At 46.8% G+C, this 26,889-nt stretch overlaps 1 protein-coding gene across 7 annotated transcripts in view; it reads right to left on the bottom strand.

Annotated features, from left to right (window-relative positions):
- Positions 1 to 25,704, bottom strand: part of SPRYD3 (SPRY domain containing 3) — a 59,672-nt gene extending 33,968 nt beyond the window's left edge. For 2 of the 7 annotated variants that reach the window (XR_011319403.1, XM_069758787.1), the window contains exons 1-2: positions 25,641 to 25,704; positions 23,883 to 24,018 (exon numbers count right to left, since the gene is read on the bottom strand). Coding sequence is in view for 4 of the 7 variants with exons in the window: in XM_069758787.1 (XP_069614888.1) it covers positions 23,883 to 24,010 (128 nt within the window). In the remaining 3 variants the exon portion in view is untranslated. Of the gene's footprint in view, positions 1 to 23,882; positions 24,019 to 25,432; positions 25,589 to 25,640 lie in introns of those variants that run through there. The other 5 variants (XR_011319404.1, XM_069758788.1, XR_011319405.1 and 2 more) reach the window with 4 other exon arrangements.
- Between the last annotated feature and the right edge of the window lie 1,185 nt (positions 25,705 to 26,889).

Here is a 26,889-nt window from a genome sequence, read left to right as displayed (position 1 = left end):
ACTCCCATGACAGCACTACGAGAGAATTACAGAGATGTAAACTACCTTAGGGAGGGACTATAGCCTGTAGCACCCTTAACCCGAAGGTGAGATCAGAAGAGAACCCCAAGTCCAACCTATAGTGCTTGAAAAAGGTGGAAGGGGATGACCACGTAGCTGCCTTACATATCTGGTCGATGGAAACTCCAGATCTCTCAGCCCAGGATGCAGCCATGGCCCGAGTGGAATGTGCCCTCAGATTCTGCGGAGCTGGACCTCCACCTGCAGTATAAGCCAGAGAGATAGCCTCCCTAATCCACTTCGCTAGCGTGTACTTCGACACTCTAAGACCTTTCCTGGGACCTTGGAAAGATAGAAACAACGCCTCCTCTCTCTTCCAAGCATCAGTGACTGATATATATTCTAAGAGACATCTCCTAACATCTAACGTATGGAGTAACTCCTCTTTGGAATTAGAAGGATTAGGGAGAAATGATGGTAGAACTATCTCCTGAGATCTATGAAATTCTGAGGCCACTTTTGGTAAGTAAGCTGGATCTGGTCTGAGGACTACCCTGTCCTGTAGAAACTCTGTATAGGGGGACAGCCTAGAAAGAGCCTGTATGTCTCCTACCCTACGAGCAGATGTAATTGCCACCAAAAATGCTGTTTTGAGGGATAGTAATTTAAGTGAGGCTGAATGTAAAGGCTCAAACGGTTCTTTAGTCAAGGCTGAGAGGACTAGGTTAAGATCCCAAGGCATTGACCTATTCCTGTGTATAGGTCTGGATCTACTAGCTGCTTTGATGAACCTTGATACCCAATAATTACCAGCAATGTTGCAAGAAAATAAGGCCCCTAGGGCTGAGACTTGTACTTTTAGCGTACTCGTGGATAGATTTAGCTCTAGCCCTCTCTGCAGGAATTCTAGAATCTGGTTAATTGGTAAACCCTCTTCGATATTAAAATTTGAAGAGGCCAGAAACTTCCTCCAAGTTCTAGAGTAGATCTTAGTTGTTATGAGTTTTCTACTCTTCATAAGGGTATCAATGAGATTTGGAGAAAATCCTCTGTTTTTTAACAGTGACCTTTCAAAGACCATGCCGTCAAATGTAGACCCTTCACTTGTGGATGGTTGATCGGACCTTGATGAAGTAGGTCCGGGATGTCTGGCAGTACCCAGGGGTCTTCCACCGACATGGTCCTGAGCCAGGAGAACCAAGCCCTTCGGGGCCAGAACGGAGCGATCAGTATGATTCTCGCTTGATCCTCCCTTATCTTTCTGACCACCAGAGGCAACAGGTTTAGCGGGGGAAACGCATAAGCCAACCGGAAATCCCATCTGATCAGGAAGGCATCCACTACCAGCGGATATTCCCTGGGATTCAAGGAACAGAATTTTTTCGTTTTTCTGTTGTCCTTGTTGGCAAATAGGTCCACCTCTGGATGACCCCACCTGCGGACAATCTGGTTGAAGATTTTTGTGTTCAGAGACCACTCTCCTTGTCTTAAGGTGTTTCGACTTAGAAAGTCCGCCTTTATATTTTCCTTCCCTTTTATATGTACTGCTGCTAAAGATAGAAAATGATTTTCCGCTATCTGGAGCAGGCGGTCCGCTATTTCCATCAGGGACTCGGAGCGTGTTCCACCTTGGTGATTCACGTAGGCCACTGCCACCTGATTGTCGGAGAGGATTTTGACATGGTGACCCTGTAGATACACGAGGAGTTCCTTAATTGATAATTCAATCGCCAACAACTCCTTTTGATTAGAAGAGGCTGATGTTTGGGGGTCCCATAGACCCTGGACTACCACGTCACCCATGTGTGCCCCCCACCCTGTGGGGCTGGCGTCCGTCGTAACTACCCGAGTCACTTGAGTCACCCAGGGAACTCCTGCTGACAGATTGTCTTCCCTTAGCCACCATCTAAGAGATGTCAGAACCTCTGGACTCAATGTCATCTGACCCTGCAAGGAACCCTGTAAGACTCTGTCATAATTCAGTACGTCAAACTGTAAAGGTCTGGAGTGGAACTGGGCCCAACGGACGGCGGGAATACAGGAAGTTAGGGAACCTAACAAGGACATAGCCTGTCTAAGAGTCATGGTTGGTTCTTTAATTGCTTTTAATACCTGTTGTTGGATATGGCGCAGTTTATCAGTTGGAAGACAGCATTGTTGGGACTCGGAATCTAACAGCAGACCTAGGAATCTCTGGTTTTTTAGGGGTTGTAATCGGGATTTTTCATAATTCACGATCCAGCCCAGATTCTCTAGCTTAGATATAGCTGTTTTTACCTGAGCAAGGCAATGGTCTGCTGAGTTCCCAACTATCAGGAAATCATCCAGATAAGGGATTATGAGGATATCAGATTCACGTAAATGCGCCATGACCTCCGCAACTACTTTAGTGAATACTCGGGGAGACGTTGAGAGGCCGAAGGGAAGGGCTCTAAATTGAAAATGTCGAACAATACCCCCCATAGACACCGCCACACGTAGAAACCTCTGAAAGTTTTCATGGATAGGAACATGATAATACGCATCTTTTAAGTCCACAACTACCATGAAGCAGTGTTTGAACAACATTTTAATTGCAGAGCTGATTGACTCCATTTTAAATGTGGCTTTAACCAGGTATTCATTCAGGGATTTAAGGTTAATGATAGTCCTAAATGATCTGTCTGGTTTCTGGATCAGAAAAAGGGGAGAGTAGAATCCACTCCCTCTTTCTGACTCTGGAACTTCAATCAGCACGTTTTTGAGGCATAAACTCACAACTTCTGCCTCCAAAGCCGTCTGTTCAATAGTGGAGGAACGTAAGGGGGTTAACATAAATTTATCCCGAGGCCAGTGAATAAATTCTAATTTCAGACCTTCTGAAATAACACCTCGGACCCAGTCACTATTTGAGATGTTAGACCATGCGGAAGAGAAGGCTGACAATCTCCCTCCCACAGGGATCGCTAGTCATTGGTCCGGTTTCTTACGTTCTTTTGAGGAACGGCGGAACATGTAACCCGTACCTCTCCTGCGTCTATCCTCCCATCTAAAATTCTCTCTAGTGGGTGAGGATGCGCGCTTCCTTCCGCGACCAAATCTCCTCCTGTTGAATGGACGCCGATAAGAAGATGATGACAAACTCGGGAATTTTTTCTTGTCATCTCCAGCCTTTTCAAGCAGGTCATCCAAGGTTGGTCCGAAGAGGTATTCCCCTTTGCATGGGATAGCGCATAATTTGGACCTTGATTGAATGTCACCCGACCAACATTTCAACCACAGGGCTCTACGAGCCGCGTTGGAGAGTCCTGCTGCTCTGGCCGCCATCCTGACCGAATCGACCGACGCGTCCGACAGGAAAGCCGCAGCATCTTGAATCACCGGAAGCGCACTTAGAATGGAACTTCTGGAAGCGCCTTCCTTAAGCTGGGATTCCAACTGTTCCAGCCAGACCATTAGGGATCTGGCTGTACAAGTCGCAGCCACCGCTGGCCTCAACGATCCGGCTGCCATCTCCCAGGTACCTTTAAGGAAGGTATCCGCCTTCCTGTCAAGGGGGTCTTTAAGGGATCCCATATCTTCGAAAGGTAATGCGGCCTTTTTTGATGCCTTTGCTACCGCAGCATCTAATTTAGGGGCCTTGTCCCAGGTATCCACAGTCGTATCCTCAAAGGGATATCTGCGTTTTAAGGCTGGTGGTAATGAGCCTTTCTTCTCCGGTTTCTTCCATTCCCGGAGAATCAGGTCTTGAATTTTATCATTCACCGGGAAGGACCTACGCTTCTTGTGTTCCAAACCACTGAACATTAGTTGCTGACGGGAAAGCGGAGTCTTAGGTTCTTCTAGGCCCATCGTACCTCTGACCGACTTAACTAATTTATCTACCCGGTCCAGAGGCAGACAGAATCGGCCAGATTCCTCTTCTGATGACGAGGAAGAGAGATTTGAGCCATAGGAACCTTCATCCTTATCTTCCTCTGATGAATCAGAGATCACCGAGGTTCTCTGTTTTGAACTCCCCGCCTGGGACATAGACCGCAGGGATTCCCTTACTTCTGTACGGATCATCTCACGCAGATTAGCCGTAGAAGCAGATTCTTCCGCTACCTAGGGGAGGACAATAAGGGTGATACCATCTATCTAGCCTGATGTCACTCAACCCCTCCACTCCTGTAGACCTCACCGTCTGTTGTATACAGGAGGCGCATAATTTTTTAATATAAGAATCTGGTAACGGGACTTCACACAGGGCACACTCCTTATGTTTCGACTTTGCACTTTTCTTTCCCTAAAATGACAAAGTATAAGGGGCCCGCGTCACTGAGTGAGCATTCACGTAGATCTCTTACCAGTGTACGCCAAAAAAGGTACCGGAACACGAGGGGGTTCTTTGCCAGTCGATGCTCTGGATCCCTGCTTGGACGAGCTTTTACGGCTGGACTGGTCACTTCTGGCATGCTCCTTCTCCGTGGGCTTTTGTCGCACGTCCTCCGGCAACTGAAGCTGCCGCTCACCATCACTCTCCATGATGTGGATGTGACCAAAGGCAGAGCTCTATTCCCAGCTCCTGCTTAAATCCCCCTCAGATCCGGTCAGCAGGCTGCCTGGCGCCACTCCTATTGGTTCCGGCTGATGAGACTACATCTGGGGGGTCAGCGCAGTGTGTGAGGAGACCGGCGTTCAGGATCGATGGGCGCCGCCATCTTGGATGAACTGCGCATGCGCAGTCACCCAGAGACCGGAAACGCCTGCTGACTCCGCCCCCTCGACGTCACTGCACCGGAAACGCTCCAGCTAACGCTGAGAGCGATGCAGGACGCCGAAGAGCACGCAGCAGCGTTCCGGATAGCGTTCCCCTCCTGGCACCGCTACATCACCACCGTGCTGCACCACCACATGGACCGAAGGAGCGATATACTTACCGGCGCCGGCGCTAACGGAGATCAGGAATCCTCTGGACTCTGCTCCCTGCTGTCTACATCACTGACGTGCAGTCCAGCCAGGACCACCGTGATGTCTTCCAGGAGCTTCCGCACCGGTCGAGGTAGGAGACCCCCCCGCTACCTGATTCGACCGGCCGGCCTGGGATCCATCTACGAGATTCATCTGTAGGATCCTGCCCCTCCAGGAACAGGAAACCAACTGATGCATGGGGAGAGGTACCGCCCTTTTGTATCTGTAGGTTTCCTGTTCCTGAAGGGCGGATCCCCTCTCTCGTAGTGCTGTCATGGGAGTCCGAATAAAAGTATGTATTTTATTATTTTTTCCTAACTAAAGGGGTAATAAAAGGGGGGGGGGGGGTATTTACTATTTTTTTCATTTTGATCACTGTGATAGGATCTCCGAGTTACCAAAATAAAACAAGAGGAAGAATCTTCCTCTGCCGGCCATCCGATCACAGCAGGCGCACTCCGGTGGCCAGGAGGGGACGCAGGAGGACCCAGGGACACCGGTAAGTATAACAGGGTCCCAAATCCCCCTATTTCTCGGTCCTCTGATGTGCGATCGCATTTTTTTGCGGTCGCCGGTAAACTGTTAATTACCGGCGATCGCAAAACAGGGGTCGGTTCTTTGGGGTCTCAGCTACCCACGGCAGCCGAGACCCCAAAGATCGGGTGAGTATCGGGGGGGTGGGCAATAGGAGACCCCATTTCTCTGTCCTCTGATGTGCGATCACATCGGAGGACAGAGAAATTAAATGGCAAATCGATTTTTTATATTTTTTTTTGCGACCGCCGGTAAACGGTTAATTATTGGCGATCGCAACTCGGTAGGTAAAAAACAACCCGAATCATGTTCTCTGGGGTCTCAGATAACCCCGGCAACTGAGGCCCCAGAGAAAATCTGACTCTGGGGGGCGCTATACACTTTTTCCAGTTTAACTACCCTTAACTGCCGCTGTTAAAAGGCGTATCGGCGGTCGTTAAGGGGTTAAAGTTTGGGCTACCCTGGTCAAATTGACTTATTGTTAACAGTTAAGCAAGTTGAAGATTAAATAATCTGTACAAGGTATAAAGTTAAAGGTTTCAGACCTTGATTAGCCTGTTAGGGTTATGGCTTGTTCATAATCATCATTAGGAAAGGCCAGGAGACGCAAATTTCACAGCTTTATAAAAACCCAGTCTTCTCTAACCATGTGCCAAAAAAAACAGCAGAAATGGGTTCTTCTAAGCAGCTGCCTACTACTCTGAAAATGATGGAGGCCCACAAAGCAGGAGAAGGCTATAAGAAAATAGCAAAGCGTTTAAAGTTGCCCTTTCCTCAGTTCCAAATGTAATTAAGAAACGTCAGTTAACAGGAACAGTGGAGGTCAAGATAAGGTCTGGAAGACCAAGCTAAATTTCAGAGAGCAGTTGGTAGGATTACTAGACAAGCAAATTAGAAACCACCCTTGACCACAAAAGTCCTTCAGAAAGATTTAGCAGACTCTGAACTTGTGGTACATTGTACTACTGTTCAGAGACACCTGCATAGAACTTCACCTGCGTCTTCACCATAAAATTCAGTCAGATTTATATATAAAAGAACATCTAAACAAGCCTGATACATTTTGGAAACAAGTACTATAGAATTCTTTGGCAACTATGATCAAAAGCCATGCGTGAAAAAAAAAAAAAAAAAAAAAAAAAAAAACACAACGCACGGAATTTCAGGAAAAGAACATTTCGTCAACCATTTAAGCATGGCTTGGGGGTTGTGTTGCAGCCAATGGCACGAGGAATATTTCACGGGTAGAGGAAAGAATGGTTTCAGTTACATTTTTGACAAATTCTAGATGCAAACATAACACCATCTGTAAAAAGCTGAAGATGAAAAGAGGATGGCTTCTACAAATGGATAATGGTCCTAAACACGTCAAAATCCACAATAGACTCCCTCAAAGGAGCAAACTGAAGGTTTTACAATGGCCCCCACAGTCCTCTGACCTGATTATTGAAAATCTGTGGCTAGACCTCAAAACAGCAGAGGATACAAAACGACCCAGAAATTTCACAGAAGTGGAAGAATTTTCCAAGGAAGAATGGATGAAAATCCCTCAGACAATAATTGAAAGTCTCTTGGTTGGTTAACCCCTTTACCCCCAAGGGTGGTTTGCACGTTATGGACCGGGCCAATTTTTACAATTCTGACCACTGTCCCTTTATGAGGTTATAACTCTGGAATGCTTCAACGGATCCCGGTGATTCTGACAGTGTTTTCTCGTGACATATTGTACTTCATGATAGTGGTAAAATTTCTTTGATATTACCTGCGTTTATTTGTGAAAAAAAACGGAAATATGGCGAAAATTTCGCAATTTTCCAACTTTGAATTTTTATGCAATTAAATCACAGAGATATGTCACACAAAATACTTAATAAGTAACATTTCCCACATGTCTACTTTACATCAGCACAATTTTGGAACCAAAATTTTTTTTGTTAGGGAGTTATAAGGGTTAAAAGTGGACCAGCAATTTCTCATTTATACAACACCATTTTATTTTAGGCACCACATCTCATTTGAAGTCATTTTGAGGGGTTTATATGATAGAAAATACCCAAGTGTGACACCATTCTAAAAACTGCACCCCTCAAGGTTCTCAAAACCACATTCAAGAAGTTTATTAACCCTTCAGGTGTTTCACAGGAATTTTTGGAATGTTTAAATAAAAATTAACATTTAACTTTTTTTTCACAAAAAATTTACTTCAGCTCCAATTTGTTTTATTTTACCAAGGGTTACAGGAGAAAATGGACCCCAAACCTTGTTGTACAATTTGTCCTGAGTACGCCGATACCCCATAAGTGGAGGTAAACCACTGTTTGGGCGCATGACAGAGCTTGGAAGCGAAGGAGCGCCATTTGACTTTTTAATGCAAAATTGACTAGAATTGAGATGGGACGCCATGTTGCGTTTGGAGAGCCACTGCTGTGCCTAAACATTGAAACCCCCCACAATTGACACCATTTTGGAAAGTAGACCCCCTAAGGAACTTATCTAGAGGTGTGGTGAGCACTTTGACCCACGAAGTGCTACACAGAAGTTTATAATGCAGAACCGTAAATTTTTTTTTTTTTTTTTTTTTTTCTTCACAAAAATTCTTTTCGCCCCCAATTTTTTATTTTCCCAATGGTAAGAGAAGAAATTGGAACCAAAAAGTTGTTGCACAATTTGTCCTGAGTACTCCGATACCCCATATGTGGGGGTAAACCACTGTTTGGGCGCATGGGAGAGCTCGGAAGGGAAGGAGCGCCGTTTGACCTTTCAATGCAAAATTGACAGGAATTGAGATGGGACGCCATGTCGCGTTTGGAGAGCCCCTGATGTGCCTAAACAGTGGAAACCCCCCAATTATAACTGAAACCCTAATCCAAACACACCCCTAACCCTAATTCCAACGGTAACCCTAACCACACTTCTAACCCAGACACACCCCTAACCCCAACCCTATTCCCAACCGCAAATGTAATCCAAACCCTAACCGTAGCCTTAACCCTAACTGTAGCCTTAACCCTAACTGTAGCCTTAACCCTAACTGTAGCCTTAACCCTAACTGTAGCCCTAACCCTAACTGTAGCCCTAACCCTAACTGTAGCCTTAACCCTAGCCCTAACCCTAATGGCAAAATGGAAATAAATACATTTTTTTAATTTTTTTATTTTTCCCTAACTAAGGGGGTAATGAAGGGGGGTTTGATTTACTTTTATAGCGGGTTTTTTAGCGGATTTTTATGATTGGCAGCCGTCACACACTGAAAGACGCTTTTTATTGCAAAAAATATTTTTTGCGTTACCACATTTTGAGAGCTATAATTTTTCCATATTTTATTTATCTCGCTGAGGATCTGTTTATACCAAGGAAGGAGACGGGCACAAGGGGGCATTCTTTGCGTCTGGAGGAGAGAAGGTTTTTCCACCAACATAGAAGAGGATTCTTTACTGTTAGGGCAGTGAGAATCTGGAATTGCTTGCCTGAGGAGGTGGTGATGGCGAACTCAGTCGAGGGGTTCAAGAGAGGCCTGGATGTCTTCCTGGAGCAGAACAATATTGTATCATACAATTATTAGGTTCTGTAGAAGGACGTAGATCTGGGGATTTATTATGATGGAATATAGGCTGAACTGGATGGACAAATGTCTTTTTTCGGCCTTTCTAACTATGTTACTATGTTAGTCCACAGAATCATGTGAGGTCTTGTTTTTTTGCGGGACGAGTTGACGTTTTTATTGGTAACATTTTCGGGCACGTGACTTTTTTGATCGCTTTTTATTCCGATTTTTGTGAGGCAGAATTACCAAAACCAGCTATTCATGAATTTCTTTTGGGGGAGGCGTTTATACCGTTCCGCGTTTGGTAAAATTGATAAAGCAGTTTTATTCTTCGGGTCAGTACGATTACAGCGACACCTCATTTATATAATTTTTTTTATGTTTTGGCGCTTTTATACGATAAAAACTATTTTATAGAAAAAATAATTATTTTTGCATCGCTTTATTCTGAGGACTATAACTTTTTTATTTTTTTGCTCATGTTGCTGTATGGCGGCTCGTTTTTTGCGGGACAAGATGACGTTTTCAGCGGTACCATGGTTATTTATAGCCGTCTTTTTGATCGCGTGTTATTCCACTTTTTGTTCGGCGGTATGATAATAAAGCGTTTTTTGTCTTTTTTTCTTATGGTGTTTACTGAAGGGGTTAACTAGTGGGCCAGTTTTATAGGTCGGGTCGTTACGGACGCGGCGATACTAAATATGTGTACTTTTATTGTTTTGGTTTTTTTTATTTAAAGAAATGTATTTATGGGAATAATTTTTTTTTTTTTTTCATTATTTAGGATTTTTTTTTAAATTTTCTTTACACACTTGTAAATTTTTTTTTAACTTTTTAACTGTCCCAGGGGGGGGACAATACAGATCGGTGATCTGCCAGTTTGCACAGCACTTTGACAGACCACCGATCTGTCTCAGAGTGCTGCAGCGTTACCAAGTGCCTGCTCTTGGTAAGCCACCTCCCTCCCTGCAGGACCCGGATCCGCGGCCATCTTGGATCTGGGACTTGCTGCAGGGAGGAAGGTAGGAGACCCCCGGAGCAACGCGATCACATCGCGTTGCTGCGAGGATCTCAGGGAAGCCCGCAGGGAGCCCCCTCCCTGCGCGATGCTTCCCTGCACCGCCGGCACATCGGGATCATGTTTGACCGGTCCGTGACCGCTCCTGGCACATAGTGCCGGATGTCAGCTGCGATAAGCAGCTGACACCCGGCTGCGCTCCCCCCGTGAGCACGGCCGATCGCCTATGACGTACTATTCCGTCCTTGGGAAGTAGGGCCCACCCCACATGGACGGAATAGTAAGTCTAATGGCAGAAAGGGGGTAAAATACGGTAGTTACTTACCGATAACGGTATTTCTCAGAGCCCATGACAGCACTACCAGAGAGAGGGAATCCGCCCTTCAGGACAGGAAACCTACAGGATAAAAAGGGCGGTACCTCTCTCCTGCGTCAGTTTGGTTTACATAGCATCAGAGGTCCTCCAGGTTAGTGACAACAGGAAAATATACAATTTTAGCAAAATACTTATCAAGATTACACCGTGTCTAAATTAAAACCACACATTTCATATAATAAGGTGCTCACCGCACACGTGATAGGGTGGGAATAAGCAGGTGCTGTCATGGGCTCTGAGAAATACCGTTATCGGTAAGTAACTACCGTATTCTCAGTCGCCCATGACAGCACTACCAGAGAGAATTACAGAGATCATTGCTTTAGGGAGGGACCACAGCCTGCAAGACCCTTCTTCCGAAGGCTAAGTCAGATGAAGAGGCCAGGTCTAAGCGGTAGTGCCTAAAGAAGGTTGAAGGTGATGACCAGGTGGCCGCCTTGCAGATTTTGTCTATTGGTACCTCCGACCTTTCGGCCCAGGAGGTCGCCATGGCTCTTGTAGAATGCGCCTTGAGCCCTTCAGGAACTGCGTTTCCCGTGGACGAGTATGCCAAGGCTATCGCATCAGTTACCCAGCGAGCTATAGTGCTTTTGGAGGCTTTGAATCCTTTCCTAGGTCCCTGAAAACAGATAAAGAGAGACCCTTCCTTCCTATACTGTCGGGAGGATTCTAAGTAGTGTATTAAACATCTTCTCACATCTAAAGTGTGGAACTTTTCCTCTTTTTTATTTTTAGGGTTTGGACAAAAGGAGGGAAGGATTATTTCTTGGGACCTGTGGAAATTGGAAGCAACTTTGGGTAGATAAGCGGGATCTGTTTTTAGTATTACCCTATCATCCATGATTTGTGTGAATGGAGGGTTCGCAGATAGAGCCTGGAGGTCACTAATTCTACGGGCAGATGTCAAAGCTGTGAGAAGGGCCGTTTTGAAAGATAAGATTTTAAGTGGTAATGAATCTATGGGTTCGAATGGGGGTTCTGTCAGAGCTGATAGGACTAAATTTAAGTCCCAGGATGGAAGGCTTCTGATTTTTAAAGGTTTAGATCGTATCGCAGCTTTAATAAACCTTGTTACCCATGGGTTAGAGGCAATACTCTCACTATATAATGCACCTAAGGCCGCTATTTGCACTTTTAAGGTGCTCACCGAGAGGCCCATCTCTAAGCCTTTTTGCAGAAATTCTAATATTTTGACCACTTGGACCCCATCTTGTAATTTCACCCCAGAGGTGGATAAAAACTTTTTCCAGATCTTACCGTAGATCTTAGTTGTTACTAATTTTCTACTTTTTAACAGTGTAGACACTAAATTATCTGAAAAGCCCCTTGCCCTTAGTACTGACCTTTCAAGTTCCACGCTGTCAAGTGGAGGTTTGCTGACTGAGGGTGGAACACCGGTCCCTGGTATAAGAGATCCGGAAGATCCGGGAGAACCCAGGGATCGGAGACCGATAGAACTCTCAGCCATGAAAACCAGGCCCTTTTGGGCCAGAAGGGGGCTATTAGGATGATTCTCGCCCTGTCCTGCCTGATTTTCCGCAGAACAGCCGGGAAAAGAATGTGAGGAGGAAATGCGTATGTTAGACCATGAGTCCAAGGAATAGTAAATGCATCCAGAGTCCGAGGGCCCCCTTTGGGGTTCAGAGAACAAAAATCCCTTACTTTCCTGTTTTCTGCACTGGCAAAGAGATCTATTACAGGAACCCCCCAGATTTTGGTAATGCGATCGAAGATGCTTTGGTTTAGTGCCCATTCCCCCTGTTTTAACCGGGTACGGCTTAAGAAGTCTGCTTTTTGGTTCTCTACCCCCTTTATAATGCAGCGCAGAGAGGGATAGGAAGTTGTCTTCTGCTAAGATGAAGATCTGGAAGGTAGCCTTCATTAGGGTTTGGGATCTGGTTCCCCCCTGATGGTTCAGGTAGGCTACCACTACCTGATTGTCCGAAAAAACCCGGACATGATGCCCCTGTAGGTTGGGAAGAAAATATGATAGAGCGTGACTCACTGCCCAAAGTTCTTTTTGATTCGAAGATACCTCGTATTCTTGATCTGTCCAGACCCCCTGAGTGATACTGTCGTCCAGGTGAGCTCCCCACCCCGTGGGACTGGCATCCGTGGTAACTATCCGAGATGTGTCTATCACCCATGGAACCCCCTTTGATAGGTTTTTGGGATCTAACCACCAGGCTAGGGAACGAATAGTGTTTGAATTTAGAGACATTTTTCCTTCTAGGTTTCCCCCCAGTGTAACCTGATTCCTCAGAATATCCCACTGGAGATCCCTCGTGTGAATTTGTGCCCACTGTATTGCCGGGAGACAAGCAGAAAGGGACCCCAGCAGTGACATCGCCCCTCTCAGGGTCATATGAGGGTTTGAACGAGCTCTGGACACAAGATTTAATATTTTCTGTTTTTTCTGGTCTGGAAGACGACATTCCTGTGTTATCGAGTCCAAAGTGAGGCCCAAAAACTCTTGAACCCTGGTCGGTTCTAGTTTTGACTTTTGGAGATTTAGGAGCCAACCTAACTCTGTTAGGATTTTTATCACTCTGTCGCATTGTTGGCGACAATGTTGGGCTGAGTTGCTGACAATCAGGAAGTCGTCCAGATACGGTATTATTATAATGTCTTTTTCTCTTATGTGGGCCATCATTTCCGCTACCAATTTGGTAAATATACGAGGCGCTACCGAGATGCCAAATGGAAGGGCCTTGTACTGGTATTGTTTTATTTCTCCTCCCATAACTACCGCTAGTCTGAGGTATTTCTGGGCATTTTTGTGGATGGGGACATGATAGTACGCGTCGCTGAGATCCAACACTATCATGAAGCAATTCGGAAACAGGTTTTTTATTGTTGATTTTATTGATTCCATTTTGAAGGATTGATTTTTTACATAACTGTTTAGTTTCCGTAAATTGATTATTGTGCGGAAAGAGCTATCCGGTTTTGGGACCAAAAATAGTGGGGAAAAGAACCCTTTGCCTCTCTCCAGTAGGGGAACTTCTTGGATCACATCTTTCATTATGAGCTTTGAAATTTCTTGTTCCAAGGCCTGTTGTTGCTGAGGTGAGGGTTTTAGTGGGGTGACCACATAGTTTTGGGGAGGAAGGGAGGTAAAGTTTATTTGAAGCCCAATCTTTATCAGATCTAAAATCCAAGTATTGGTTGAAATTTTTTCCCAGGCCGGAAGGTATTGAGACAATCTCCCTCCCACCCTGGGGGAGGTGTCACTTAGGGGGTTTTTTATCTCTTGGGGAATTACCAAAGAGGAAGCCCCTATCCTTCCTTCTCCCATCATCCCATCTGTTCTGTTCCCTTGGGGGACGTCTCCGAAAAAACTTCCTACTCCGAAAGGGCCGTCTAACAAATGGTTCGGCTAGGTTAGGGAACCCCTTCTTCTTATCCCCTGCTTTTTGTAAGATGTCATCTAGGGTTTCCCCAAATAAGAATTTCCCCTCACATGGAATTGAACAGAGTTTTTGCTTGGTCTGTAGGTCGCCCGGCCAGCTTTTTAACCACAGCATCCTACGAGCTGCATTGGACAAGGCTGCCGATTTTGAAGCAAGTTTGATTGAATCGGCTGATGAATCTGCCAAAAAGGCTGCCGCCCCTCTAATCATGGGAATTGATTCAATCATTTTATGTCTAGATATGCCGTCTTTTAGTTGCTTTTCCAAGTTATCTATCCAAATCATTAAAGATCTGGAAGTACATGCGGCTGCTATTGCAGGCCTTAGACACCCCCCTGCCGATTCCCATGCCCCTTTAAGGAAAGTATCAGCTCTTTTATCGAGGGGATCCTTCAGGGTTCCCATGTCCTCAAAGGGCAATGCAAATTTTTTTGACGCTTTGGCTACTGCTACGTCGAGTTTTGGAGCCTTGTCCCATGACGTAGAAGCCTCTTCCTCGAAGGGATATTTTCTTTTAAGGGAGGGCACGGATGAATTTTTCCTTTCCGGTTTCTCCCACTCTTTCTTAATTAATGCTTGAATATTCTCATTAAGTGGAAAGACTCTGCGCCTTTTTTGCCCTAGGCCCCCAAACATAATGTCCTGTACTGTTTTGTCAGGACGCGGATCTACAACCCCCATGGTTGATCTTACGGCCTTTACAAGGGCATCTACTTCGTCTAATGGGACGAATCCGAGGAGGAGGAGGAACCCTGTCTGTCTGAAGCGTCCCCCTCAGAACTAGAAGAATCGGAGTGAGAATAGGGCACAGGTGTTTTTTCCTTGACCCCTTCCCCTTTAAGAGATTTAAATGCTGTTTCCACCTCTGATCTTATTACAGATCGCAATTCAGAGGCGAAACTAGGGGTTTCTTCACACAGGACTTGTCCTATACAGGAGCCACATAATTTCTTATCCCAGTTTTGCAACAGGGGTTCACTGCATAAGGGGCAGACTCTATTCTTAGTTTTCTCCGTTTTCTTTCTTGCCTAAAAACAAACGGAAAGGGGGACCCCAATTATTTGGTGAACTTTCACGAAGATCACTCACCCATCTTGCGCAGCCACAGGTACCGGTTCTGGAGGAGGTATAGGATCCTGTATCAGATCCGAAGTCTGTGGTGTCGGCTGGTTAAGCATATTGGCTTTACTCCGCGGCGTGGAATGGCTACTGGAGCGAGTGCTGCAGGTGCCTGCAGAGGACCTTTTCTTTTGGTCATCTGGCTTGCGCTGGTGGTGACGCTGACGTTGCTGCTGCTGCTGTGGTGGCTGCTGCTGCTGCTGCTGTTGTAAGGCCTGCACCTGCTGGAGCTGCTGGTCGCTGTCCTCCATTATTAGGACCGCATGCAGCAAAGAGTGATTCCACAGCGGTGCTTAAATACTATACGCCGATTCACCCCCTCCTCCAGGGCTGCGTCCCAGGAAAGCGCGGATCCCCCTTGGATTACTGAGCATGCGCGCTCTGTCCGGGACCCGGAAGTAGTGTTCTCTATATCCGGTGCGGCGGCCATCTTGGTGCTCCTTCACACACCAGGCCACCGCTCCGAATCAGGAAGTGCCTCTGCCCGAGGCACACCGGGTCCCCGAAGCCCCTACCCCAATCCGGGGAGGTGGCCGCGCTTCCCTCCGCGCACTCTGCAGCCCCATCGGACCCAGCAGTGGCGGCGTCGGACACCGCGCCAGCCGTGACAGGGGCCTCCCCGCCGTCATAGGTCGACTGGTCGGCTCCGGATCTCAGGTACCATCCTAGAGGGTTCCCTGTCAGGACAGGAAACAAAACTGACGCAGGAGAGAGGTACCGCCCTTTTTATCCTGTAGGTTTCCTGTCCTGAAGGGCGGATTCCCTCTCTCTGGTAGTGCTGTCATGGGCGACTGAGAAAAAAGTGTTTACAAGTTGTGATACTTGCAAAAGGGGGGTGCTACTAGGTACTAACCATGCAGGGTGCCCGAACTTTTGCATTGACCCACTTTCCTTCTTGTAATTTCTAAAATGTAAAAAAATGACTTTTTTATTTGCCTAAAATACAAGGTAAATGTGTCATCTTTAACTTTAGGCCTTTCAGAGATAAATTCATCTTCAACTTCCTTAACTGTTCACAAGAACAGTAATTTTAACCAGGGGTGCCCAAACTTTTACACGCCCCTGTATTTAGAGTGGAAATGCTGTTGTCTGTTTCTGGGATGGAATAAAGAACTCTTTCTACCAACTTCAGTGTTGCGAGAGAATATTTCTGGTGCTCAGGTTTTGTCTGTGATTGGAAGCATTTGTGTTATATTCAAGTATGAACATCTCCGCTTTTAGCTTTTTTTCTCTGGAAACTCAAGGAAAAAAAAAAAAAAAAAAAAAAAAAAAAAAAAAAAAACACAGACATGTGAAAAGCCCCATACACTATGATGGCAGCATTTTCTACTTGTGAAAAACTGAACAGGACAGTGTCAGGACTTCTTGTAGTCACTAAGTCTAAGTTCACATTAGCGTTGCGCCGCTGTTGCGTCGGCGACGCAGCGGCGACGCGCCCCTATGTTTAACATAGGGGACGCGTGCGTCTTTTTGGTTGCGTTTTTCGCCACGTGCGTCGTTTCCGACGCTGGCGTCGGACGCACGAAAACGCTACAAGTTGCATTTTCTGTGCGTCCGATTTTGGTCAAAAACGACGCACGCGTCGCAAAACGCGCGCGTTTTTCGATGCGTCGCGCGTTGCGTCGCCGACGCAGGGCGGCGCAACGCTAGTGTGAACGTACCCTTAAATTGTTACTAATCACATACAAAAAGCTGAAGAAAAAAAATAATTTTTTTTTTTTTTACAATATTGTCCTGCTGACAAATTACTGATGCAAAAATCTCATTACAATTCCATGTGAGAAACTACCACACTGGCCTCTGTGCCGCACATGGTGAATCTGGTGCGCTCCTCAGCTACAATACCTGAGCCATTATTGCGTGTGGCTCCGTGATCAGATTAGGGCAGCACGGAGGCTCAGTGATTAGCACTGCAGCGCTGGGGTCCTGGGTTCAAATCCCACCAAGGACAACATCTACAAGGAGATTGTATGTTCTCCCCATGTTTGCGTGGGTTTCCTCCGGGTTCTCCGGTTTCCTCCCACATTCCAAAGACATACTGATAGGGAATTTAGCTTGTGAGTCCCATCGGGGTCAGCGATGATAATGTCTGTAAAGCGCTGCGGAATATGTTAGCGCTATATAAAAATAAAGATTGTGCTTTGGCGGACCGTCGGGAGCAAAAAACGCTACATGTAACGTTTTTTGCTGCCGACGGACCGCTTTTTCCGACCGCGCATGCGCGGCCAGAACTCCTCCCCCACCTCCCCGCACCTCACAATGGGGCAGCGGATGCGATGAAAATCTGCATCCCCTGCACCCGTTGTGCGGCGCAAACAACGCTAGCGTCGGTAACCTCGGCCGAGCCCGACGCTAGTGTGAAAGTAGCCTTAATGGGATGAGAGAAATAGGCCACTGCCAAGCACCACGACAGGGTCATCTCCTGTGTGAACAAAGAATCAGGCATGTTAAAAGCAGACATGCCTGATCCTTCAGGAAAAAGGGTGGGTGTGGGAGACTTTCCTATTCCCTGTATGCTCACCTTTAGTACGAGGTATGTATGATACATGTACCCTACAGTAATTGCCATACGTTGGTGACAGCACGGGAGAATGAATCAGGATCATTCGGAGAGCACTGGTGGTGGTTTTGGTGGGTCCCTTAAAATCACGCATTCACATTCACTGCACAAGGTGACGTTTCGATTCTCCCGCGTCTGTGTCTGGGTGTCAAAACCCTGGTGTGAACGGGAAGGTCAGAGTTGAAGTGGACCCTATATCACGCCGGGTGGCATCCTTCCTCTACACACCAGAGCTGCGACACCTTGACCAAGACTCGGGGACATTGAAATGTCGAAAAATCTTTTAATGTTGCCAGAAGTAGTGATATTATTGGACGCCGTGGGTCACGTCATTACTACATGAATAAATTGCCTTCGTGCAGGGCGGTGGGGTCGGTGAGCCAAACCTCCGACTCCTCGATTTCCATGACTCCGACTCCACAGCCCTGTCTTCATGTTCCCAGCACCTCGGATTGTGCTGCAGACTGACTCACCGGTGACACGAGGGAGATTAGTCACAGAACACACAACTTATACATCAGCAAATAGAAACGTCTCCGAGGTTAAGGAGAAGAAGACATTCGGGAAGAAACTCCTGCCAGTAAGGCCACCGACCACCATTAACCTCCCTCTACCTTTACCTAAAACAGCTAATAACTGGGAACAATAGATCACATTCATTTGAGCAGGAAATGTAAAGAAGAGCGACTTTCAGGGTAAACTTCTTATAAATAGTGGGAAATCTGCAATCAACATTCGCCCAATAGAAGTCTATGGGAAAACCGCCATCACCAATATAATTTTCATCACTTTCCTTATTAAAAGGAATCTGTCAGTAGGATCAACCCTCCTGAGCCGTCTATATGAGCATGTAGGTCATAGGAAGCTGAATAACAGGATACCTCGATATCTGCGATCAGATGTCTGATTCCAGAGAAATCCATGTTTTTCTTATATGCAAATGAGCTTTTCAGGACAGTGATCTGCAGGAGATCTTAACGGCTCATTTACATATTGAGAATAATGTGGATTTCTCTGTAACACATCATAGAATTGCAGATGTCAAGGTATGATATTATTCAGCTTCCCATGACCTATATGCCCATATAGACGGCTTAGGAGGGCTGATCTGCTGACAGGTGCCCTTTAACCCCTTCCCGACCTGTGACACAGCGTATGCGTCATGAAAGTCGGTGCCAATCCGACCTGTGACGCATATGCTGTGTCACAGAAAGATCGCGTCCCTGCAGATCCGGTGAAAGGGTTAACTCCCATTTCACCCGATCTGCAGGGACAGGGGGAGTGGTAGTTTAGCCCAGGGGGGGTGGCTTCACCCCCTCGTGGCTACGATCGCTCTGATTGGCTGTTGAAAGTGAAACTGCCAATCAGAGCGATTTGTAATATTTCACCTAAAAAAATGGTGAAATATTACAATCCAGCCATGGCCGATGCTGCAATATCATCGGCCATGGCTGGAAATACTAATGTGCCCCCACCCCACCCCACCGATCGCCCCCCCAGCCCCCCGATCTGTGGCCCGCTCCCCTCCGTCCTGTGCTCCGCTCCCCCGTCCTCCTGCCCGCTCCCCCCGTGCTCCAATCACACCCCCCCGTGCTCCAATCAAACCCCCCCGCACTCCGATCCCCCCCCGTGCTCCGAACCACCCCCCCTGCACACCGATCCACCCCCCCTGCACACCGATCCACCCGCCCGCACACCGATCACTCTCCCCCATGCTCCGATCCCTCCCCCCCCGTGCTCCGACGCCCCCCCGTGCCCTGATCTCCCCCCCCTGTGCCCTGATCTCCCCCCCTTATACTTACCGATCCTGGCGGGGTCCCGTCCGTCTTCTTCCCCGAGCGCCGCCATGTTCCAAAATGGCGGGCGCATGCGCAGTGCGCCCGCCGAATCTGCCGGCCGGCAGATTCGTTCCAATGTGAATTTTGATCACTGTGATATAATCTATCACAGTGGTCAAAATAAAAAAACAGTAAATGACCCCCCCCATTTGTCCCCCATAGATAGGGACAATAATAAAATAAAGAATTTTTTTTTTTTTTCACTAAGGTTGGAGTTAGAACTAGGGTTAGGGTTAGGGGTAGGGTTAGGGGTAGGGTTAGGGGTAGGGGTAGGGTTAGGGCTAGGGGTAGGGCTAGGGTTAGGGCTAGGGTTAGGGGTAGGGGTAGGGTTAGGGTTAGGGGTAGGGTTAGGGGTAGGGTTAGGGTTAGGGTTTCGGTATGTGCACACGTATTCTGGTCCTCTGCGGATTTTTCCGCAGCGGATTTGATAAATCCGCAGTGCTAAACCGCTGCGGATTTATGGCAGATTTACCGCGGTTTTTCTGCGCATTTCACTGCGGTTTTACAACTGCGATTTTCTATTGGAGCAGTTGTAAAACCGCTGTGGAATCCGCAGAAAGAAGTGACATGCTGCGGAATGTAAACCGCTGCGTTTCCGTGCAGTTTTTCCGCAGCATGTGTACAGCGATTTTTGTTTCCCATAGGTTTACATTGAACTGTAAACTCATGGGAAACTGCTCCGGATCCGCAGCGTTTTCCGCAGCGTGTGCACATACCTTTAGAATTAGGCTATGTGCACACGGTGCGGATTTGGCTGCGGATCCGCAGCGGATTGGCCGCTGCGGATCCGCAGCAGTGTTCCATCAGGTTTACAGTACCATGTAAACCTATGGAAAACCAAATCCGCTGTGCCCATGGTGCGGAAAATACCGCACGGAAACGCTGCGTTGTATTTTCCGCAGCATGTCAATTCTTTGTGCGGATTCCGCAGCGTTTTACACCTATTCCTCAATAGGAATCCGCAGGTGAAATCCGCAGTAAATCCGCAGGTAAAACGCAGTGCCTTTTACCCGCGGATTTTTCAAAAATGGTGCGGAAAAATCTCACACGAATCCGCAACGTGGGTACATAGCCTTAGGGTTAGGGTTGGGTTGGAATTAGGGTTGTGGTTAGGGTTAGGGGTGTGTTGGGGTTAGGGTTGTGGTTAGGGGTGTGTTGCGGTTAGGGTTGTGGTTAGGGTTACGGCTACAGTTGGGATAAGGGTTAGGGGTGTGTTGGCGTTAGAATTGAGGGGTTTCCACTGTTTAGGCACATCAGGGGGTCTCCAAACGCAACATGGCGCCACCATTGATTCCAGCCAATCTTTCATTCAAAAAGTCAAATGGTGCTCCTTCCCTTCCGAGCCCCGACGTGTGCCCAAACAGTGGTTTACCCCCACATATGGGGTATCAGTGTACTCAGGACAAACTGGGCAACAATTACTGGGGTCCAATTTCTCCTGTTACCCTTGAGAAAATAAAAAATTGCTTGCTAAAACATCATTTTTGAGGAAATTAAAATGATTTTTTATTTTCACGGCTCTGCGTTGTAAACGTCTGTGAAGCACTTGGGGGTTCAAAGTGCTCACCACATATCTAGATAAGTTCCTTGGGGGGTCTAGTTTCCAAAATGGGGTCACTTGTGGGGGGTTTCTACTGTTTAGGCACACCAGGGGCTCTGCAAACACAACGTGACGCCCGCAGACCATTCCATCAAAGTCTGCATTTCAAAACGTCACTACTTGACTTCCGAGCCCCGACATGTGCCCAAACAGTGGTTTACCCCCACATATGGGGTATCAGCGTACTCAGGACAAACTGGGCAACAATTACTGGGGTCCAATTTCTCCTGTTACCCTTGAGAAAATAAAAAATTGCTTGCTAAAACATCATTTTTGAGGAAAGAAAAATTATTTTTTATTTTCACGGCTCTGCGTTGTAAACGTCTGTGAAGCACTTGGGGGTTCAAAGTGCTCACCACATATCTAGATAAGTTCCTTGGGGGGTCTAGTTTCCAAAATGGGGTCACTTGTGGGGGGTTTCTACTGTTTAGGCACACCAGGGGCTCTGCAAACGCAACGTGACGCCCGCAGACCATTCCATCAAAGTCTGCATTTCAAAAGTCACTACTTCCCTTCTGAGCCCCGACGTGTGCCCAAACAGTGGTTTACCCCCACATATGGGGTATCAGCGTACTCAGGAGAAACTGGACAACAACTTTTGGGGTCCAATTTCTCCTGTAACCCTTGGGAAAATAAAAAATTCTGGGCTAAAAAATTATTTTTGAGGAAAGAAAACGTATTTATTATTTTCACTGCTCTGTGTTATAAACTTCTGTGAAGCACTTGGGGGTTCAAAGTGCTCACCTCACATCTAGATAAGTTCCTTTCGGGGTCTAGTTTCTAAAATGGGGTCACTTGTGGGGGGTTTCTACTGTTTAGCCACATCAGGGGCTCTGCAAACGCAACGTAACGCCCGCAGAGCATTCCATCAAAGTCTGCATTTCAAAATGTCACTACTTGACTTCCGAGCCCCGACATGTGCCCAAACTGTGGTTTACCCCCACATATGGGGTATCAGCGTACTCAGGAGAAACTGTACAACAACTTTTGGGGTCAAATTTCTCCTTTTACCCTTGGGAAAATAATAAATTGCAGGCTAAAAAATCATTTTAGAGAAAATAAAATTTTTATTTTATTTTCATGGCTCTGCGTTATAAACTTCTGTGAAGCACTTGGAAGTTCAAAGTCCTCACCACACATCTAGATTAGTTCCTTTAGGGGTCTAGTTTCCAAAATGGGGTCATATGTGGGGGATCTCCAATGTTTAGGCACACAGGGGCTCTCCAAACGTGACATGGTGTCCGCTAATGATTGGAGCTAATTTTCCATTTAAAAAGCCAATTGGCGTGCCTTCCCTTCCGAGCCCTGCCGTGCGCCCAAACAGTGGTTTACCCCCACATATGGGGTATCAGCGTACTCAGGACAAACTGGACAACAACATTTGCGGTCCAATTTCTCCTATTACCCTTGGCAAAATAGGAAATTCCAGGCTAAAAATCATTTTTGAGGAAAGAAAAATTATTTTTTATTTTCATGGCTCTGCATTATAAACTTCTGTGAAGCACCTGGGGGTTTAAAGTGCTCAATATGCATCTAGATAAGTTCCTTGGGGGGTCTAGTTTCCAAAATGGGGTCACTTGTGGGGGAGCTCCAATGCATAGGCACACAGGGGCTCTCTAAACGCGACATGGTGTCCGCTAACAATTGGAGCTAATTTTCCATTCAAAAAGTCAAATGGCGCGCCTTCCCTTCCGAGCCCTGCCGTGTGCCCAAACAGTGGTTTACCCCCACATATGAGGTATCGGCGTACTCGGGAGAAATTGCCCAACAAATTTTAGGATTCATTTTATCCTATTGCCCATGTGAAAATGAAAAACTGAGGCGAAAAGAATTTTTTTGTGAAAAAAAAAGTACTTTTTCATTTTTACAGATCAATTTGTGAAGCACCTGAGGGTTTAAAGTGCTCAATATGCATCTAGATAAGTTCCTTGGGGGGTCTAGTTTCCAAAATGGGGTCATTTGTGGGGGAGCTCCAATGTTTAGGCACACGGGGGCTCTCCAAACGTGACATGGTGTCCGCTAAAGAGTGGAGCCAATTTTTCATTCAAAAAGTCAAATGGCGCTCCTTCCCTTCCAAGCCCTGCCGTGCGCCCAAACAGTGGTTTACCCCCACATATGAGGTATCAGCGTACTCAGGACAAATTGGACAACAACTTTCGTGGTTCAGTTTCTCCTTGTACCATTGGGAAAATAAAAAAAATGTTGCTAAAAGATAATTTTTGTGACTAAAAAGTTAAATGTTCATTTTTTCCTTCCATGTTGCTTCTGCTGCTGTGAAGCACCTGAAGGGTTAATAAACTTCTTGAATGTGGTTTTGAGTACCTTGAGGGGTGCATTTTTTAGAATGGTGTCACTTTTGGGTATTTTCAGCCATATAGACCCCTCAAACTGACTTCAAATGTGAGGTGGTCCCTAAAAAAAATGGTTTTGTAAATTTCGTTGTAAAAATGAGAAATCGCTGGTCAAATTTTAACTCTTATAACTTCCTAGCAAAAAAAAATTTTGTTTCCAAAATTGTGCTGGTGTAAAGTAGACATGTGGGAAATGTTATTTATTAACTATTTTGTGTCACATAACTCTCTGGTTTAACAGAATAAAAATTCAAAATGTGAAAATTGCGAAATTTTCAAAATTTTCGCCAAATTTCCGTTTTTATCACAAATAAACGCAGAATTTATTGACCTAAATTTACCACTAACATGAAGCCCAATATGTCACGAAAAAACAATCTCAGAACCGCTAGGATCCGTTGAAGCGTTCCTGAGTTATTACCTCATAAAGGGACACTGGTCAGAATTGCAAAAAACGGCCAGGTCATTAAGGTCAAAATAGGCTGGGTCATGAAGGGGTTAAATCTCATACATGGAATAATATCCATTAATATTTACATCCAATTGCAAAAGAAAAAAAACGAAGATCATCCTAAAACTCCGAGTTCTGTTCCCCACCTTAGGGTATCCCCATCTACCATAATGTGCTTGGCCCTCTCCTGGTATCGCACAGCTCGCACCTCACGGATCTCGCGGATGCGACGTCTCCAGTTGAGAAATCGGTAGTGAAGGTTCAGGTCATCCATGTCTTAGCCTGGAAAATGGTATAAAGGACGGTATTTACTGCTGTGTGAGCGCCTGAGAGCCGCAAATTATACAACTGTGATCTTAAAGGGGATGTTTACCCTACTAAGACAAACAAAAAAGGGGGGGGGGACTAATAGAAAAAAAACGGACAGGATTTTTAGTTTTTTTTTTTTTAATCTGCATTTCTGACTGGCACTACATGGTTAAACCATCCCGTATAGAGTTGCCTTGTGCCAATCACATCATTCCTATTAGAAATGTACGGCTAAAATATACAAGTGGGTGTCACTACACAGTCTGACACCGACACCAGTGATTGGACAGTGTGGACACACCCACTTGTCAATATATCAATAAAGGGTTATTTAATTATAGCGTTGACTACTTGTTACCGACAACCAACGCAGTCACCTAGCGGAGGACGAACATGTGCCGCGCTCATAAGCCATTTCCAGTAGTGCTTGTCCTCTGGATCTGTCCAGATCTCGGCAGCGTTAGCGACCGCTGCAGGCCATCGGCAGTCCCACCGCAGGCCATCGGCAGTCCCACCGCGCTCCTCTGATGCTGCAGAGACACTGCTGCCCCACACAGCAGCGCATGGTCTGAACTGTCAATCTGGATTGCACAGACTCCATGATGCCGGGGAGAGGTGCGCGCCTGCCGGGAACATCCATAAACCGGGGATAACTTCCCAATCACAGAGATCCTGAAAATGGGGCTCTGTACCTTACAGGAGTACTCCCATCTCCAAAATCCAGTGCAGTAATTGTAATAACAATTAGAAATGTAGTATAGTTCTTCTGATTTGCTATGTCGCTTACCCCATGTGCACGGCATTGCTATTGCTTAGGGATCCATGGTAGCTCCCACTCATAGTGACAGTTTTTAGTGGCCTTAGATACCTAAACTATGGTAATGCCCTGCACACGGGGTGAGCGACATAGCAAATCAGAAGAACTATCCTAGATTTCTAATATTATTACTGCACCTACTGCATATTGGGATAGGATCTTGGAGATGGGAATACCTGTGAGGAAAAGCAGAGAACCGGTACAAGGCAAGGTCCTACCAGATGCCCCAGACGTTCTAAGCGGGTACACATGGGAAGAGGCAACAGGTTCTCAATAAATAGAAAGCGGCCCATGGAGAATATTAATAACACGACCAATCATGAGGCTCCTCGCCGGGCGGGATCCACTGACAGCACAGCAGTCAGTCACATAGGGATCACCCAGCCAGCAGGAAGCAGCTGATCGCTGGAGCTGCTATTAAAGGGACAGGCACATTATATATATATATATATATATATTCATACACACACATATATATATATATAATATATGTCACACACATTCTCCATCCATCCGGTGTGTGACACGCAATCCTCCATATTAACGCCCGGCCACAGAACAGACACATACGGGGTCCTCAGGTACCGCAGCCATCACCTGCCGCCTGCGCTGCGTGTCATCCAGAGCCCGTCACACGCTGAACATTCCCGGCAGCTCATCTGCGCCACACCGTCCGCAGCACTGACGTACCAGCTCCATCTCCTCCATGACGCCCCCTCCGTCAGCAGCTCAACACCCACGTCCCCTCCAGCATATGCCCGCAGCGCAGCGCTCTTACCTTCCGCCATGGATACCATCAGTCACTAGTTCTCCCCACTCTCGCCAAGGCGAGCCAATCAATCACCGCTCGCTTCACAATCAGCCAATCAGCGCCATCTATTAAAACAGACATACGGTTCAGCCAACCAAAATCACGGAAAGGCGGGAATAAAGAGATAGGATAACTTTTAACTGACGTGTTCTAGAGTGCTAACCTGTGAGACATTTATTGTCTTCGCTGCTGGCGCCATTTTGCCTGAGTTGTTCTCTTCCTGTAGGGTTACTATTGAGCTACGGGAAAATGGAGCTGAAGGTACCTGAAGCTGCCACGCCACGGAGACATTTACTACCGAGTCAGAGAAAACATTCTCCACTTGTAGGGAGAGGTTGTACTTTTGGCTTGGTGATGTGGGACTTACCAGCGTACATGGTGTTACGTGTGAGTGAGGGTTGGTGTGTAGCCGGTGACTCAGTGGTGTCACTCCTCCTCTGCTGTGTGCTGTACCCAGGCGCGCTGTACAGAAATGTGGCCCGACCTGTGTAACCATGTGTCAGAGTGTGAGCTCAGGATCCGGGTGTTACGCACCTACAGGACCAGGAAAGGACTCGGAGTCTATTGTCCCGCATTATAGATGGTTTCCCCCAGTATGGGCAGTTATGCGGTGGATTTTCTCCTTTGGCAAAACACAGGATGAAAGCTGTGAGAAATCCTCACCCACGCGGCTTAAGGCTATGTGCACACGTTGCGGATTCACCGCGGATTTAGTGCCTTTTGTGTGCGGTTTTACACCTGCGGATTCATATTAAAGGGAACCTGTCACCCTCAAAATGGAAGGTGAGGAAAGCCCACCGGCATCAGGGGCTTATCTACAGCATTCTGTAATGCATTCTGTAATGCTGTAGATGAGCCCCCGATGTAACCCGAAAGATGAGAAAAGGAAGTGATATTATACTCACCTGGCGGGTGTTCCCGCTGCGGTCCGGTCCAATGGGCGTCACGGTCCGGGGCCTCCCATCTTACGATGGCGTCCTCTTTTTGTCTTCACGCTCCGGCGCAGGCGTACTCTGCCCTATTGAGGACGGAGCAAAGTACTGCAGTGCGCAGGCGCTGGGCCTCTCTGACCTTTCCCGGTGCCTGCGCACTGCAGTACTTTGCTCTGTCCTCAACAGGGCAGAGTACGCCTGCGCCGGAGCGTGAAGACAAGAAGAGGATGTCATGGTAAGAAGATGGGAGGCCCCGAACCGTGACGCCCATCGGACCGGACCGC

This window comes from Ranitomeya imitator, chromosome 3, assembly GCF_032444005.1.
Source record: "Ranitomeya imitator isolate aRanImi1 chromosome 3, aRanImi1.pri, whole genome shotgun sequence".
In the NCBI taxonomy this organism is placed as follows: domain Eukaryota; kingdom Metazoa; phylum Chordata; class Amphibia; order Anura; family Dendrobatidae; genus Ranitomeya; species Ranitomeya imitator.
This window is presented reverse-complemented; position numbering and strand designations above follow the sequence as displayed.